A 16,464-nucleotide genomic window follows, 5' to 3' on the forward strand; every position below is an offset into this window, starting at 1 on the left:
CACGGCGTGCAGGCGGTGACCGAAAAGCTCCAGTGCACAGGGCTTCAATTTGAATATGTGATGGGGAAACTGGTGCTAACATGCAAGAGCTGCATCCAATAAGCATCCATCAAACGGGTTTGGGAGAGAAGTGGCTCCTCACAAACACGCCTTTCATGTGGTCGTCGGTTTAAGTGCTCTAATGCTCGGCGAGACACTGAGGCCTAGCGTGGGGAAATGGAACAATACATTTAACCACATGAAGCAAAGCACCCAGGATTACTTCTGCACATATTTCTCTTTCTCTCTCTTTCCTCTTTCATTCAATCACAGTTTCTCTCTTTGTCCTTCTCTCGCTGGAATTTTATTCCCTGTACTTTTGCGTGCGTGCGCGCACGCACACACACACACACACACACACACACACACACACACACACACACACACACACTTGCCCTTGCAAACGAGCACCACTATAAACAGGCAATTTCTCCTAAAGCTTTTTTACACACATAAAAAGACATAGTCAATGAAACATTGCACAATAAGGCTTATCTCTCATGCAGAATCAGACTTCTCCAACTAAAACAAAATATTATATGACAGTATAAAATCATTCCAACTGCTTTAACTGCAAATTGTGTCAATTATTGCTTTTTTTTCTCATTGCTTTGTCAGAATTTTGGTACATCTAATGAGAAAACATCTGTTTCTGCACAAGTGTACAACACTTGCGTGCACCCACAATCCAGCCCGAACCAGCGACAGTCACACTCTCTCCTCCTCCCTCCTCTTCATCTCATTCTGTAAAGACAGATGTGCATACCAACGGGCCATCCCTTCATCCATCAGCGAGAGAAGAAAAAGAAGCAGATGCTGTCCTTTCACTACCACCCTGCCTGCCTCTGCACGAAACAAAAAAATGAAATCAAAATAAAAAAAACCTAGATGGACCCAACAACCTCCTCCACTAAAAGCTGAGGCTCAGATCAGCTCTCTAACAGGAGAGCAGCAGCCCTGGGTCACCCTCAGACTGAAGGATGGAAATGGCTTCACCCAGGAATGGGTTGATGTTACACACCGCTGAAGGTGCTATCTACTGCTACGACTTGAGAGCTAGTTTTTGCATTCTTGCGGTGGCTGAACAGGTAGTTATGATGAATGCTTGTCAACTGTAATCAATCATGCAAATGTGCATTTGAATACACAATTGCTGGTTTATACACTGCATTCCCGTTCATTCAGACCACACTAAGTTATTGTGGCAAGTAACAATCTCCTCTGGATATGCATAGCCATAGATAAGTGAATTAAATGCTGCTTTGTCTGACCACAAGAGTGTAAAAATTGATGCCAAATATTTGGTGGGACTGAAACAGGCCTGCGCCTGTCCAGAAGAGCCACTCAGAGGACAACCTTGTAGAGACACAGATGCTGAGATACCCCATGAAGACGATGACAGCTACATGATGCCATGACTGCACAGACTGTAGCAGGCTGTGTCAGATGTAGTTTAGTCAGGGCATCCAGACATTCCTCAGGGGAGATTTTTCTGTGTCCCTTCTCAGTGTGCACATGTGAGTTTGATTTGCAATAAAACACACACACACACACACACACACACACACACACACACATATTTAAAAATGAAGATTGGAAAGGAAAAAACGCCTCCTTTGTTTAAAAAAAGTGCAATTTCCAGTCAAGGAGCCTGTCAGGCTGCCTGTTAAAGCTGCTTTTGTTGCTAATGTTTGCATTAGCTTGTTTCATCCAGACTTCACAGCAAAGTCAAATCTCCGTACTCACCCACATACATTCCATTCTCCACCCGCTTCGAGATGTCAAAGGCGTTCTCCACGTTGCCCTCCAGGATCTCAAACATGACGTCGTAACTGCCTAAGTGATAGGACCCGTAAGCCGGCACCGTCGTTCTCAGGAAGACAATCTCTGTTGGACGATAACAATGAGGCACACAAGCTTTAGTAGCATGAAGCTCTACAGTCACATTGGGATTGCCGCTTTGCTAGTGCCAACTCTTTTCTTTTCTCCTCCTTTTTGTTTTTTTTTTTAAGACAAAGGCAATAAAACGGGAAATGGAAATGTGTGTCTTTGCTGTACACTGAGAGGGTCACATTAAGGTTGAGGCTTTTCAATGCCGTTTGGCTGAGGGGCCTTGGGTTCTTTGCACCCAGGCTCAGAGCTTACGAGAAATGAGCTAAACTTCCCATGACGTTGAGCAAGAGTGTGTCTGAAACATGGCCTACACTCCAGCCAATAGATGCTTGTCAGCTGTCACTTTTTGCGAGTGATTACCAAGCAGCATGGAACTTGGTCTCTGACTGCATGGAGGACATCATGGAAGAGTTAATTCTGGGGTCAGAGGAAGAAGAATGGATTCTGACAACTGCAGGGAAACACATTTGATGGGAGCTTGGAGATTTGGGAAGAGATAGAGTAGAGCGAAAGAGAAAAAAAAAGGAGGAGGATCACATTGACACTAGGAAAACACAAGATAGCATACTGTTTTCAAACTTGTTTCCAAAGAATGTAACAGGATGTTCTCTCAGTAATTGAAGCCACAAATCTTTCTTTTCGAATGATAGTTAGAATGTAGAAAAGTAGGATACAAAGAAAAAGATGATGGTTTTAAGTCTTGGTTTTTGAAGCTTCCAGGGTGCAATGCTGGCTGCGACTGTTCTTTTATTACCTGGTGATTACCTTTGATGCAGCTCTATTGAGTGCTTTATTTGAAATAAGTTGTCAAAACTCAAAGAGGTATAGACAATTAAGCACATTTTATTCTTGAACTCAACATTTTGGAGGATAAAAATGAGTTTCCTCTCTAAAATATGAGTATTTATTATAAGATTTGTATTTATGTTTTAATATATATTTTTAGCCTCATTTTGACTTTAATAGATAGGACGACTAAAGAGAGACAGGAAATGTTGGAAGAGAGAGGGACATGCAGCAAAGGGCCATGGCTGGATTTGAATACACGGCCTCTGTAAGGAGGACTACATCCTTGTACATGGGGCACGCGTCATGACCGCCTGTCATTTTGTCCCTTTTTATTTTTATTTTTTCACAGTTTCCCTCAATTTTGCTGCCCTTACTGGATTACTCCAAACCGTAGGAACATAAAAATTCTCCTTCTTACCCTCTGGCCTGGTGAACTCTCTGAACGTGGGCAGGGAAATGAAGGTGTGGGAGACAGAGTGTGTGGGGTCCAGAACACAGGCGACGTCGTTGGGCTGACAGTTCTTTATACAGCGGATGGTGTCAGAGCGTTCAAGCCTCGCCACTCTAAAGTAGAGAACAAACATACACACCCACAAAAAAAAAGGAAAAAACAAACACATGGCCTCTGACCTCTAGTAAATGTCTGCATAAAGACTAAAGAGTCAGCCACCTTTTAGTTTTCAAAACATCCTTAAGAGCACCCCGTGGCGTGATCATGAACTCAGAGGGATAACTCAACTGGCTCGCCACGGATAATGGCTATAGCAGTCAACATTTAAAACAATCAAATTTCTATGTGGTTTGGAATATTAAACCAACAATGGCCAAAAAGTTCATGCTGAAACCAAACTTTGCAGCCTGTGGAGACAAGCACTGCCATTGATGCGTTTCTGATGCACTTTTTCAAGCATTGTGGGAAATGAATTACTCCACTCACAGAGAATGATCCACAACCTGCTCAGGAAAATATTTGGATTTGCTGAACATCCCCGGCTTCACATCAGATAATCTCTTGAGGAGGATTTATGTGGCGGGGGAGTGTTCTAAAAGTCTCCTAAATTGTGAGCAACATGACTAGACAACTCCCCAACCTCTCCCCGGGGCAGCTCTCATCCTATTATTTAGGGCTTTGTTTATTCCACAGACTAATCACTGACAGGTCGGAGGGAATGGAGGGCCCCTGCTGGTTCCTAAGGCTAACACCACCTGAAGTATCACTATTCACTACCTGTCTGCTACATGAGAGTCTGAAAGAGGCTCATGCGGCATTAACAAGCTCATAAATCAAGGGTTTGTCTTTGAAACCATGTGGAACTGGTGATCATAAAGCGCTATTGAATCTAAATAAAAGCCCCGACTTTGACATCCAAGATTTTAAATTGAAGCTTTGTCTTCGCAGAGGAGACAAGTCAGTACACGGTTATATTGGGTTATAAAAACAGCCAAGCTGCCATGTATAAGTCCACTTAATGTGCATGGCAGCCTTATAGCCTCATTGTGAGTCATGTGAGCCGTAGATCTCTGGAGTTCCTCAGGGGACCTATAGGCTGCAGCTCAAAGCACAGGCCCGGCTTGGGTTGCAGGGCTCCTTCCACGTTGAGCGAGGAGAGAAGCCCCTGACAAAAAGTCAAGCCACCACTGGGTAGGGGCTTGTAATTAGCAATTAGCGGCTAGGTCCAAGTTTTGCTTTGGCCCAGGCCAAACCCACAAAATGTTCTTCTAGTTTAAAATACTGCAGGCTGAGCTGCAGAAAGGCCAGAGTGGGGCTCTAGAGGACAAGGTGAAAGCTCTGTTGGGGTAGAAAGTAAATTTACGAGAAGATAATGACCCAGGGTGAAATGCCCCCCCTTAAACACAGATGGGCACTTCAAAGCAGGGGAAGCAAGTGGAGCTTACTACAGCCCCACGTGTTTGTGCAAATAGATCTGTGACCAAATTGCATGTGTGTCTGTGCGAGTGTCATTTGTGCATGTGTGATTTGTGCATGCAAACATGCTTCTGTTTGTATAATGATTGTGTGTGTGTGTGTGTGTGTGTGTGTGTGTGTGTGTGTGTGTGTGTGTGTGTGTGTGTGTGTGTGTGTGTGTACATGCACAAATGCGTGTCTTCTGCATCGCTCCATGTCTCACGTGGCCCAGCCCAGGAGAAAAACCCCAATACTTTCAGACCAGAAAGAAAAACAGACTTTTTGGATGAAAGTCCTCTGGTCAAGCGTAAGGCCTTTTATTTTTTTGGTAATTATTATTTATAGTCAGCACATTGATAACGCCCCAACACAAACACTGTAGGGCATCATTCATTCTGTGCGCGGTGATGTTGCTGTACCACAAATTGTTCAGACCACCGGCCAGAGCCCAGAGCCCCATAACTCAATGTCAGAGAGGAGGAAAAAACCTTCTGTGCGCCACTATGTTCTTATTTTAAGGATATCCCCACCAGGGACCGAGTGCATCCTTACTGGCCCTGACAGCTCAGGACAGGAGGAACCTAGGACATCTGAATTTACAGTTATTATAAGCCACAGCCCTCAGGCAGCAGCCTCACAGCATGTCAGACTATTTATACCTTCTCCTGCTGGTGCACATTTCCCTTTCTGTTGCCACTGCATCCCATCGCATGTCACTTACTCAGCCTTCATTTGGATTATCAGTCTGCTTTGGGGTTTACACCCACAGAATGCAGTGGAAAACTGTGCATTTTACATTAAGCTGAAAATATGACATGAGGTAAAGAGATGGGCATGAAAATAGCTGCCACAGAAAGATGAATTTGTGGTGCAAAGTAACCGATGTTTAGGAAGTGGAAGTAAGAAAGCAATAAAAGCCCTAAACTGGCTCAGTTTTGTCTTGAATATTGGAGATGCACACATTGTATATTACTCAAGAGTTTGGCTTACAGAAGAATGTTCTGTCTATCTAAAATGAAAACTTTTTCTTTTTCTGATGATTGAAGTTTCCTTCTGCGTACAGACATAATTGTTCAAATCATCAAGAAGCATAACAAACTTAACATCGGAAATGTTATTAATATCAATAAAGCTTTTATATAGTTGATTTAAGAGCTTGTATTGGGTTTTAAAAGACCTTATTTATCGGGTTTTTAAAGCTCAGCAACTTCCGACAAAAGTAAAAACAACTATTAAGCTATAGATCATTTGATATCCTTTTCATCGATACTGTTTGAACAGACATCATATGACACTATGTGAGGATATCTATATGCCTCCATCTGGGATTTGGCCCTCACATTCCTCACAGCTCCCTTTGCTGTACTTGCTACTTCTCAATGCACCATGATGAAAAACGGGATTGGACTTGAACATGTGTTACTTCTATTTCAGTTTTAATAGAAAACTGTTCATCCAACACACACAAAAAAAACATAAAATACTGAAGGAACGTCAGACTTTATCATGCAACCACCATCAATTGACACTCAGTCATAGGCAGACTTGGGATTTATTTAACCTGACCTAGAACGCCACCTAGAGGCTACCAGGATGCCCTTCCTCCAAGACAATACATTCAAGTGGACCCCATTCCTACTGCTGAATGATGGTCATTCAATTCAATAGTGTAAAAAAGTTGATTTGGTAAGATGCTGTAATACTACAAAAAAAAATAGTGCTTTCGATTTTTGTGTGTCAACAATTTTTTTAACCACTCTTAAAAAACGATGCGTCAGCTTTTACACAACTATAAGGCATGGAGCCGAAACATTAAACATGCATTATCCACAAACTACTAATCAAGGAATGACTTTGTGTGCACCTGCCACTCCCATCTACATCAGTAGATTTATACAGATAAAGGATTACACCTATCGTTTTCCTGCTTCTATCTATACAGTATGTTCTACACATGATACTCAATGGTTCAAAGAACATAATCCATTGTAGTCTTGGATGGATTTTGCACATTTTTTATTTTTTTTTTGCTTATGACACATCCTTTTTTAAGAGTGCAGTAACTTGCGTCAGCGTGTTACTCTTGTGTTTATTCTAGAAGGGGATTGTAAGGAAATCTGGGCTCCTCCTGGGTAACAAACACCAGCACCTTAGCCAAGTACGTGCTGAGCGTGCCGTAGCGACGCAGCCTCAGCTCCAGAGACAGATCAAAGTCCTGCGGTTGGTTGATGAGCTTTGCCACTGACATCACGCCGCCATTGGGCACCCGGTCTGTCTTGAAGAAACCGCCTTCGTTGCCGGCGACGATAGCAATCTGGATGTCATCGCCGGGCACAGTGTGCGAGGGGCCCATGCGGAAGATGTTGGTGAAGACGGGGATGTTGGTAGGGAAGGTGAGGTAGTAGTGAGTTATTCTCATTGGCATGGTCAGGCACTCGACAGACTCATTGCAAAGCAAGCGTTCGCATCGACTGCAAAAAGAGAGAAGGGGACAAAAAAAAAAAGAAAAAAAGAAAGGACGAAACACGACAGAAAACAGGCACAGAGAGAAAGAGAGACCAGGTGTAAATTTCATTTGCCGTGCAGGACATGCAGTGGGAGGAACATCAGTCTGCAGCGTAATACTTCACAGGGCAGTCATGGTGCTCTTTGTGGGGTCATGCGGGAACTTCTGTCACCGGGTGATCAAACGCAGCCTCTAATGTAAACGAGCCAATGAGAAAATATCCATATGCATTTCATCATTCTGAAACAACACAACATGCTACAGCCAAAAACTCTTTTGAAGTCATTCCAGCTTTGTGCAAACTGGACATGCAGAGCCTTGATCCATTCACATGAACACGGGTCAGTTTAAAAGGCCTGGAAGTGTTTACTGGTGTTCAAAGAGCTCTTGATGGGACGATCATTCCGACTTGACTGTGAGGTACAGGTCTTTTATGTGTGAAATTATTTTTGCTGAAGTGTGTATTCAGTGTCTATTATTTCTCATTTTACTGTAAGAACAGGCGACGCATAAGATCACATCAGGGTCGTGTTCTGAGAAGAAAAAAAGTGCTTAGTTTTGATCCTATATTAAAGGAAAAATGTGCGACTTTTTGATCCAGTAGATGTTGCCCTCGAAGACCAGCAGAAAACCAAAACAAACTGCTTTTTAGTGACACCCCCGTGATTCTGAAGCCTTTGCTCTCCTCCAGTGGAGCGCCTCCAAACCCCTCTCCACACGCGGCCGCATGAAGGATTTATCTATTAGAACGCACCATAAGTAAGCACCAAGCAGCGGAAAAAATGTCCTTGGCTTGAGCTGCAATTCCTTTTGGCCTGCATTGTTGTGTTAGCAGGCTAATGTTAGCACACTTTGGTTAATTTATAGTTTCACATTGCACATAAATTGACGAGGAATGACGTGATCTCAAAACACGTGTCATCTGAATAAGCAGTGAGTAGGCTGTATTATTCTTTTTTCTTTTTTTTTTAGTCCTTGACTAAAATAGCTTTATACGCAAGACCGTCCCTTCCATGTCAACAAGATGTTAACACGGCTCTGACAACTGTACTGATGATCTCTTGATTAAAATTAAAAAACAAATTCATACATTTGTCAACATTTTGAACAGATCTTAGCTATGTAGCCATATATGATCTGGTAGCTTCATAGTAGATGGTTTCTCTATAATTACTGTTTGTATCTTGGATTATGTGTAATTGATGAGATTGTTAGTTTTTGTACTGGAACTTGTTTTGTTGCTGATTACTTTCTTCTGTATTTAAAGGCCCATCCATACAAGGACATTCACAAATAACTTGTATTCATGGTTTGGGGTCACAAGTTACATATCTGTCCCTACATAAATAAATAATCAGTTAACAAGTTAAATATGTGTCAGTGTATTACCACAGGGACGAAACCAAAGTACTCACATCTCTCCTGCACGTCTGTAGTTGTTTGGACACTCAAAGGACAGACATCTGAATCCTCCCTGTACATTAAAGCAGCTCTCATTTAATGTGCATCCGTGTGTGCCCGTCACACATTCATCAATATCTGCAAGAAAAACAGTCAAAAGTTAGAAAAAAAGCACGTTTCAAAACAATAGAAAAAACAATGTTAATGGCAACTAATATTTGACAAGCCATTAAAGAGAACTTACCCTGACAGCTGCGTCCATTAGGTGCCAAAGTGTAGCCACTGAGAGGACAGGAACAGTGGAAGCTGCCAGGACTGTTATGACAGCGATAAGAGCAAATGTGACCTCCAGTGGGCAGAGCACACTCGTCTATGTCTAGAGATGTCACAGAAACAAAGACAAACCAGATAGTACTTACATCTTTTTGCATTTTCATAAAGGTAGTTACTTTAATGTATGTTTAAACTGATGCAGACTTTATTATTGCAGATTTGAGCACCTGGAAGCTACTAAACTGAATCCAGATCAAACTGTTGTAAACTTTGTAATAAAAAGGATGAAATATTTTTTGATGTGTTGCCGTAGTTTCCAGTTCAAATTGGTTATTTGTACCTTCACAAGTCATGCCATCGATGTCACTGAGCTGATAGCCGCGGCGGCAGTAACACTGATAGGAGCCGTACACGTTGGCACACTCTTGACTGCAGGGGTTCGCCTCACATTCATTCAGATCTACACAAGAAAAAAAAGAGCCATTTGAACTTTTATTCATGTACAGAAGTGATCAGAATAAAAAAAAAAACTTCACCTTCAGAGCACTGGATCCTATTTGAAAATGTCCTGATACAAGAACAGCTGTACTCCACTTTATACAAATGTTTGAATTCAGATCACTGAGACACAGAGATTTATTTTGGATATTAGTTGTCATTTTTACCTGAATGACTGGTAGAATTTTTTCCACTAATTTCGATGCATTTCTTTAGTTACTGACAACAATGAAATTGTAAGGACTTATAATTTTTTTTTAAAAAAGCCATTAAATAATTAAATAAACTCCCAAGTACTACGATGCGTTGCACAGACTTCCACACTTTCTCCCATGAAGTAAAAAAAAATCTTGTCAGGATTTGTTTGTCATATGGAAAACTTCTCTGCAATTAATGTTTTGATATCAGTGTGTTGGTCGGTGTTCTTCTTCTTTGTATGAAATGTGTGTGCGTGTGTGCAGGTGTGAGTGTGTGTCTGTCTGTCTGTATTTTACTTTTGCCATCATCTGCACAGGGACTCAGATGGCAAAACATTTAGTTACCAAATCTTGTACAAAGCACGTTTTCTCAAGTTTTTTAGTACATCATCCCTGATTCAAATAAACTAAACTGAAAACTAAACTAAAGATGTTACAGTCCTACTCCTGGTATAGAGTTTGAATTTTTGTATTTTCAGCATGTTCAAAAGCAACCAACTAAACCAAAACTAATTAGAACCGATCTATGTCGGATATGAACAGGAGTAATTATTTTCTGACAATGAGAATATCTGCCCACAAAGCATACAAATACACAATCTAGAAAAAAGTTGCTCTTCTTCTGCTTAAGAGATTGTTCCTACCATCACAATTCCTGCCGTCAACAGATAGTTTAAAGCCGGTAGTGCAGCTACATTTGTAGGATCCCAGAGTGTTCTCACACTTATGGGCACAGAGACGGCCGGGGTAGTGCCTGCATTCATTGATATCTAAAACACAGAGTCAAAAAATGACAAAGTCAGAGTAAGTGAATTCTGACTAAAACTACAAATCATTTTTTTGTTGTTGTATTAACATGCCAGGGACATTAATCCACTTATATAAGTAGTTGAAGTGTTATCTATCACATTCTTACCCTCACAGATCCGACTGATGCTGTTGAAGATGTACCCAGGCTCGCACTCACAGCGGTAGGAGCCCACCAGGTTGATGCAACCATGACCTTCACAGACCTTCTCAGGACTTTTACACTCATCGATATCTGTAGAGAGGAATACAAACACCTGTCGACCTCGTCTTTTTGTCCTCATCTGCATACCCACCTATGTTTGCATTTACTACCGCTGTTCAAACCATACTGTTCTTGTTCCTGACTCGCAACAACCTGATTCTAATCCTTTATTTTCACCTCTGAACTTTTTCAAAATCGTATTTCTTAGACTGCAGTTTGATCTTGTTTGGTCACTTTATCAGCCGTACCAACGCAGCGTGTGCCCTCGTCATTCAGGTGGTATCCTCGACCACAGTTCACAGAGTTCCTCTGGCAGATGTAGGAGCCAACGGTATTGATACAGATGTGCCCTCGGTGGCATGGGCTCGTCTGACTGACACATTCGTTGATATCTGAAAACAAAGACAAGACAAGTAATTGAATTGTTACATTCACTAAATATACCATTTTTAAGAATACAAAGGAATGTGGCTGTTCGATTGCAGATACATGATCAGCTACATGTTGTGTATACAGTGCAATATATGAGAAAAGAGATTCCTGACTCAGTGTGGCATGAGAAAGTTTATAAAGTATCCCAAGTGTTGAAGATCATCTCGGGCTGTCAGCATTAACTAGGCTGTCTGAATTGTTCATTTTTCAAATCGAGATTAACTGGAGCTATTTTGTCCCTTTAGGCACACCGTAGATAAGACTGTGCAGTGTTTCCCTGTAGTCACAGTGATGGATAAGAATGACACTGGACAGCTCAGCAGACCAGTCCAAAGTAAGATCCACCTTGTGTGTGTATGTTTTTATTAAGATCCATTTCAAGAGTTACCTGCCAGATGGTCCTTTCTTTATTTTAAAATAAAGGCGGGTGAAGTTCAAATAGCAAGTCAAACACTATCAGCTCAAGACCAAATCCCAAATAAAAGCCTTACAATTTTTATGTTTATAGAAAAATAATAGAATTTTAAAAATGTGATCGCTCTAAGATTAATCCTTTATTAAAGCATTATTAATGGTTTAATTACGAATAACTATTTTTTAGATTTAAGCTGCTTTTTATTCACTGTTTATTGTAGCACACTGCACTTAGCATCTCAAAAATCACTTATAGATAGATTTTTTTAAATAAAATCTTTTATTGTGAAGGGCTGTTGTAATATGCTTGGGGGCAGCCGTAGCTTAGTCTATATGGACTTCAGTTTGGAACTAGAGGGTCGCCAGTTCGAGTCCTGTTATGGACCAAAAAATATGGAAGTTTTCAATACTGCAGAGGCGCCCTCGAGCAAGGCACCTAACCCCCAAGCCCTGTCTAGCAGTGTGTAGCAGCCCCACACTGACAGCTCTCCACTGTTTGTGCATGTTTGTATTGCGAGTCTATGTGTGTGTCTTTCAATAACCGAGAGAAAACTAAGATTTCTCTCAAGGATTGATAGAGTATGTAAAGATCGATTACCAATGCAGCTGCCGAGAGCGTCCTGGATAAATCCACCACCACACTTCACCTTAGGGAGACATCTGAACGACCCCTGGGTGTTTTGGCACTCAAACTCTGGTCCACAGTTATGGATGTTTGTCTCACACTCATCAATATCTATGTAGAAAAAAAAGGGGAAAATTGAACATGTGCTCCAGAGGCTACAAGAAACCAGGCGCAGGTTGACAGACCTTTGCAGTTGTTGTTGTCAGTGAGTTCATAGCCGGTCCCACAGCTGACCTCTCTCTGACAGCGGAATGAGCCCTCTGTGTTGATGCAGCGCTCTCCTCCTCGACAATTACTGGCCCCAAGCAAACACTCGTTGATATCTGTATGTGTTTGAAAGCAGAGAATCTTTTTTCATACAAACTGAAAGCTTGCAGAGCAAAACAACTTCAAATTCAAAAGTGGGAACTGGTAAGAGGATTGCATACCGTCACAGCTCTTTCCATCTGGTTTGAGTTTGTAGCCTTTGAAGCAGACACAGGTGTGATTGCCCACACAGTGATGAGCACACTTCCCTGAAAGGAATATAAAAACATGATGAATACTGACACTGGACATGGAAAACAAAACTATTATAAATTCACTTCATACCATTGCACTGATCAGTTAGTACTGAATTATCTCCATTTTCTTTGGTTTCATCCTGATTTGGTACTGCATGAAAAAAAGAGAAAAGAACACAGCTCAAATTTGTACATTAAATGGCTCGACTTTAAAACTTAAACTTTCATTTTTTATTATAAAGACGCAGCCTAAAGACCATCCAATATGTACAGTGGTTATTTAAAACCTCCTTCGAGTATTCAATGCAATGAAAAAAATGCAATGATTGTAGATATCCAACAGGGGGCAGTAGTGATCTACATTTAACAATATCATCCAAACTATCAACTCTACTTCTAATGCCTCTATTTCACATTAAGAGGAAGCCCTAAGACCTGTGAATATGTTGCTTACGAGTAACACCATGTTTTAGTTATAAGAAATGACTGACCGCAATGACCATGTTCATTCAGAGGGGGGCAGTGTTGGCTCATATTTGACAGGAACAAAGGCACTTTAATATCCACAATAAATAAATAGGTTACTTTTATTTGACACTAAGAGGGAGCCCGAACACCTGTTATCAATTAACCTATTTCAATACCTGAAAGCAATTACCAAAAACGCATAGACTAAATGCATCCATCAGGGGGTAGTGTCCCAAAATCAGTTGCACATTTCAATACTTCCTGCCTTTATTTTACATCACAAAGTAGCACTGATCCCTTTAAAAATGTTGATGACTGAACCTTTTTTTTTAAAACAATTGAAGCAAGGACCAACAAGCAGTGACCATATACTTCCAACAGGGGGCAGTGTTGTCCCAAAGTTGAGATCTTGATACCTGAAGATTTAGTTTTACAGTAAAAAGCTTCCCTGACACCTTCGAAGATGTTTCTAAATTTGCACCACATGATCATTCAGAGCAATGAGTAATAAACTATGAATATATATGTATACAACACAGGGCAGTGTTAGCCAGTGTTTGACAACAACAGAGATTTTTTGTCTGCACTTAATGTCTCTATATTACAGAAAAAGACATCCCTAAGAAGCCCCTGATCATTTCAATATATTGCAAAATGTTTTAACTAACTTATTTTCCTTGAAGCAATGACAAAAAAACAATGATCATCAACATCTAGCAGAGTTTTGATAGCAACACTAAATTGGTCTTCCCTCGTCTCTTTCTCCACTAAGATTGAAAGACTTCCAACGCATTAGGCCAGATGTCTATTTTTGAGATTCTTAAAAAAGATGCCTCCTAAAATGCAAAACTAACTTCAAGAAAGTAATGTTTAGCCTATGCCATTGTTGTTTTTTTCCCACCCACATTCAGTTTGTCCTGTGGGCGTGGTCTGGTTATCTTGGGTTCCATACTCGCAGCAAGCCCTGGATACCAGACCACACTGGTAGCTAACGGACAGGCTGTGGTCACAGGGGAGGCCCTGCTCCAGGGTGGCCTTGCCCAGAAGACAACAGTCACAGCACATCTGCAGAAGACAATAGAAGAATGTGCATAATGTGAACTTAACCTGCAGAAGGAAAACATCACTGCATTACGTCACACATATGGAGAAGTGTTGAATAGGAGGAAGTACTGTAAAAAAGAAGATTGTAGGATGATGCTGCTTTGTAAAAACGCTGCAGAGATTTACAGTGAAAAATGGGGCTGGTGTACTTCAGACAGAAATCCAAGCTCTCAATCAACCAGACAGGTAGAAAGGAGTTTGATTGAGAAGTCTAGTGGACTGACAGGATCCTGCAAGACTGAGTGACAGAAGATAAGTTGCATATCAGTAAGAAGACGGGCTGACAGACGGTGACAAGATGACATCATCCCCCTTTGCAGAAGCAAACTCTATCAATCATTATGGCAGCCTGGTAATGTCAGTCCAAGGGGGGGAGGGGAGTTGTAAAGAGTCTGTGTGAAGGGTGTGTTTGTGTTTAAGTTTGTGCAATAAAGTAATATACCTGAAATGAAGCCACGTTTGATATATCTGGTTTATGTTATAAATAGCGACTGGATGCATGCCATAGGTCTGTCAAATGTCAAACAGTGGTCACCTTGACACTATCCTAGAAAACTTAACGTGTTGTGGGCAACATCTGGAAAGACATTCTTTCCATGGCAGCTTACACAAGAGAGGCTGTATATATTTGAAGGCTTTGCATGTAAAAAAAAAAAAGTGTGAGTGTGGTTTTAATCTGCTTAAAATACCATGTCAGCAGGGCTCCCTGAATCAGGCCAGGTCACATTTTGCCTTTACTTATCCTCCAAATCTGTAGTCCTCCTTTGCTCTCCTGAACTGTTTTCAACACCTAAACCATTTTTGAATGGGCGAGTATGCGACTGCCTGCGCTTCTGCAGAAAGTGAACACTCGACGTATTGCAGGATTTTGCACTTCCGTAGGTTGTCACATGGTTAACATGCGCCGCTAATTTTGATTGTATTACAGCAGTTTATGCTACAATATTTCTAAGAAAGGGAACAGGGACACACACTTATATACACATATAGCCAAGACAGTCTAAAACATTAACTTGCATAAAGCTAAATTTGACATCTTAACGCTAAGATTTTTGTCATGAAAGACAAATAGTGTGTTCGTAAAACTGATAGCTGCTTTGGTGCAGTGTTTTTCTTAACCTCTGGACGGTGTAAGGCCAGCTATTGCCCACTGTGAAGAGTGGATAAAATCTTCTTCTTCTCAAACATATCTTTCGTCTTATATCAGGTAACACCTTTAAGCGTGAGCTGGCACCTGCACTTTAAAGTGGATCAAGTAAAGACAAGCCGTCCCACAGACAATTATCTCATCCTTTCCAGAGAGTGTGCTAACATGCATCCCAGAACGTCTATACCCTGCCAAACGTTCATCTCTGTGATGTGTTGGTATGAAATGTGTTGTGAAAATAAAGGGGCACTCTGAGGGAAATTAAATAAAAAACATAGATGGGCTGAAAAGTGCTTGGACGTGCGCCTGCAGAAGAGCCCAGAGTCAGAGCTGAATTTATAATGTACTGACAGCAACAAGTTCCATTCCTCCCCAGAGTGACATGCCTCATCCTGCTCACGACAGACACATACACAAATCTACACACTATAGCTTTCATTAATCATTAGCCCTCCAAACTGGCTGTCCAGTAGAGTGATATATTGTACACAGATTGAGTTAAGTGTTGTTTTGAAGCACGTATTGATTTATTTTGGGCTTTTTGACACACCTTTGTAGTCTTTGTCTCGCAGGTGTTGGTGAACAAAGCATCGCAGACTCCTTTGTCTTTGGCCATGTTGATGCCAGTGTTGCACATGTTATCCTCCAGCACTGCAACACAGCACTGCTCCTGCACAATCCTGTCAGCATGAAAAAAGCAAAAAAAAAGAAGAAGCACAAAACACATTTATTCTCAGCTCCATCCAAAACCTCTGCAGTGCAATTCAGCTCTGCCTTACAGAGTAGCCCATTAAAATTAGCCCGAGGCACGCCTGACAGGGATTTCAGGGTTGTCACACTAAAAACGTCTTGATGAGTGGGTAGAGTCGGTCTTGTGTGAATTCAGAGGAGGGTAGTGGAGGTTTATTGTGATTTGCAGCACTGACATCACTTGGGTTAAACTGGGTTGTGCAGCACTCCCGGAGGCCTCTGCTCGGCTGTTTTGGACCAGAGTTAAACAACTTTTCCAGTCCCAGTATGTCCACCTCCGCAACTCCTTCTTCATGTTGACCTTTTCAAAACATAGCTTGTATAATGATAACCACTATAACAAACCGCTCCTTTAAAATAAGCATGCTGTGTCCTGTTAGAACAGCTGCGTGGCCAACAGTTGCCAATACATACAGGTTGCTTGGGGTTAATGATGTCACTGAAGAACAATGGTCTCAGGTTACCCTCAGAAATCAAAGTAAAATCATAAAAAAAACCATATTGCAG

At 41.4% G+C, this 16,464-nt stretch overlaps 1 protein-coding gene across 2 annotated transcripts in view; it reads right to left on the bottom strand.

Annotated features, from left to right (window-relative positions):
• The window catches only part of fbln1 (fibulin 1), a 34,309-nt gene that overhangs the window by 9,511 nt on the left and 8,334 nt on the right, over positions 1 to 16,464 (bottom strand). The window contains exons 3-16 of one of the 2 annotated variants that reach the window (XM_079346218.1): positions 15,758 to 15,887; positions 13,862 to 14,021; positions 12,577 to 12,639; positions 12,414 to 12,500; positions 12,171 to 12,308; positions 11,959 to 12,096; positions 10,763 to 10,906; positions 10,419 to 10,544; positions 10,147 to 10,272; positions 9,148 to 9,267; positions 8,779 to 8,910; positions 8,549 to 8,672; positions 3,140 to 3,285; positions 1,786 to 1,926 (exon numbers count right to left, since the gene is read on the bottom strand). In XM_079346218.1, the coding sequence (XP_079202344.1) occupies positions 1,786 to 1,926; positions 3,140 to 3,285; positions 8,549 to 8,672; positions 8,779 to 8,910; positions 9,148 to 9,267; positions 10,147 to 10,272; positions 10,419 to 10,544; positions 10,763 to 10,906; positions 11,959 to 12,096; positions 12,171 to 12,308; positions 12,414 to 12,500; positions 12,577 to 12,639; positions 13,862 to 14,021; positions 15,758 to 15,887 (1,775 nt within the window). Of the gene's footprint in view, positions 1 to 1,785; positions 1,927 to 3,139; positions 3,286 to 6,040; positions 7,099 to 8,548; positions 8,673 to 8,778; positions 8,911 to 9,147; positions 9,268 to 10,146; positions 10,273 to 10,418; positions 10,545 to 10,762; positions 10,907 to 11,958; positions 12,097 to 12,170; positions 12,309 to 12,413; positions 12,501 to 12,576; positions 12,640 to 13,861; positions 14,022 to 15,757; positions 15,888 to 16,464 lie in introns of those variants that run through there. The other variant, XM_079346219.1, reaches the window with a different exon arrangement.

Source organism: Symphodus melops (genome assembly GCF_947650265.1).
Source record: "Symphodus melops genome assembly, chromosome: 6".
NCBI lineage: Eukaryota > Metazoa > Chordata > Actinopteri > Labriformes > Labridae > Symphodus > Symphodus melops.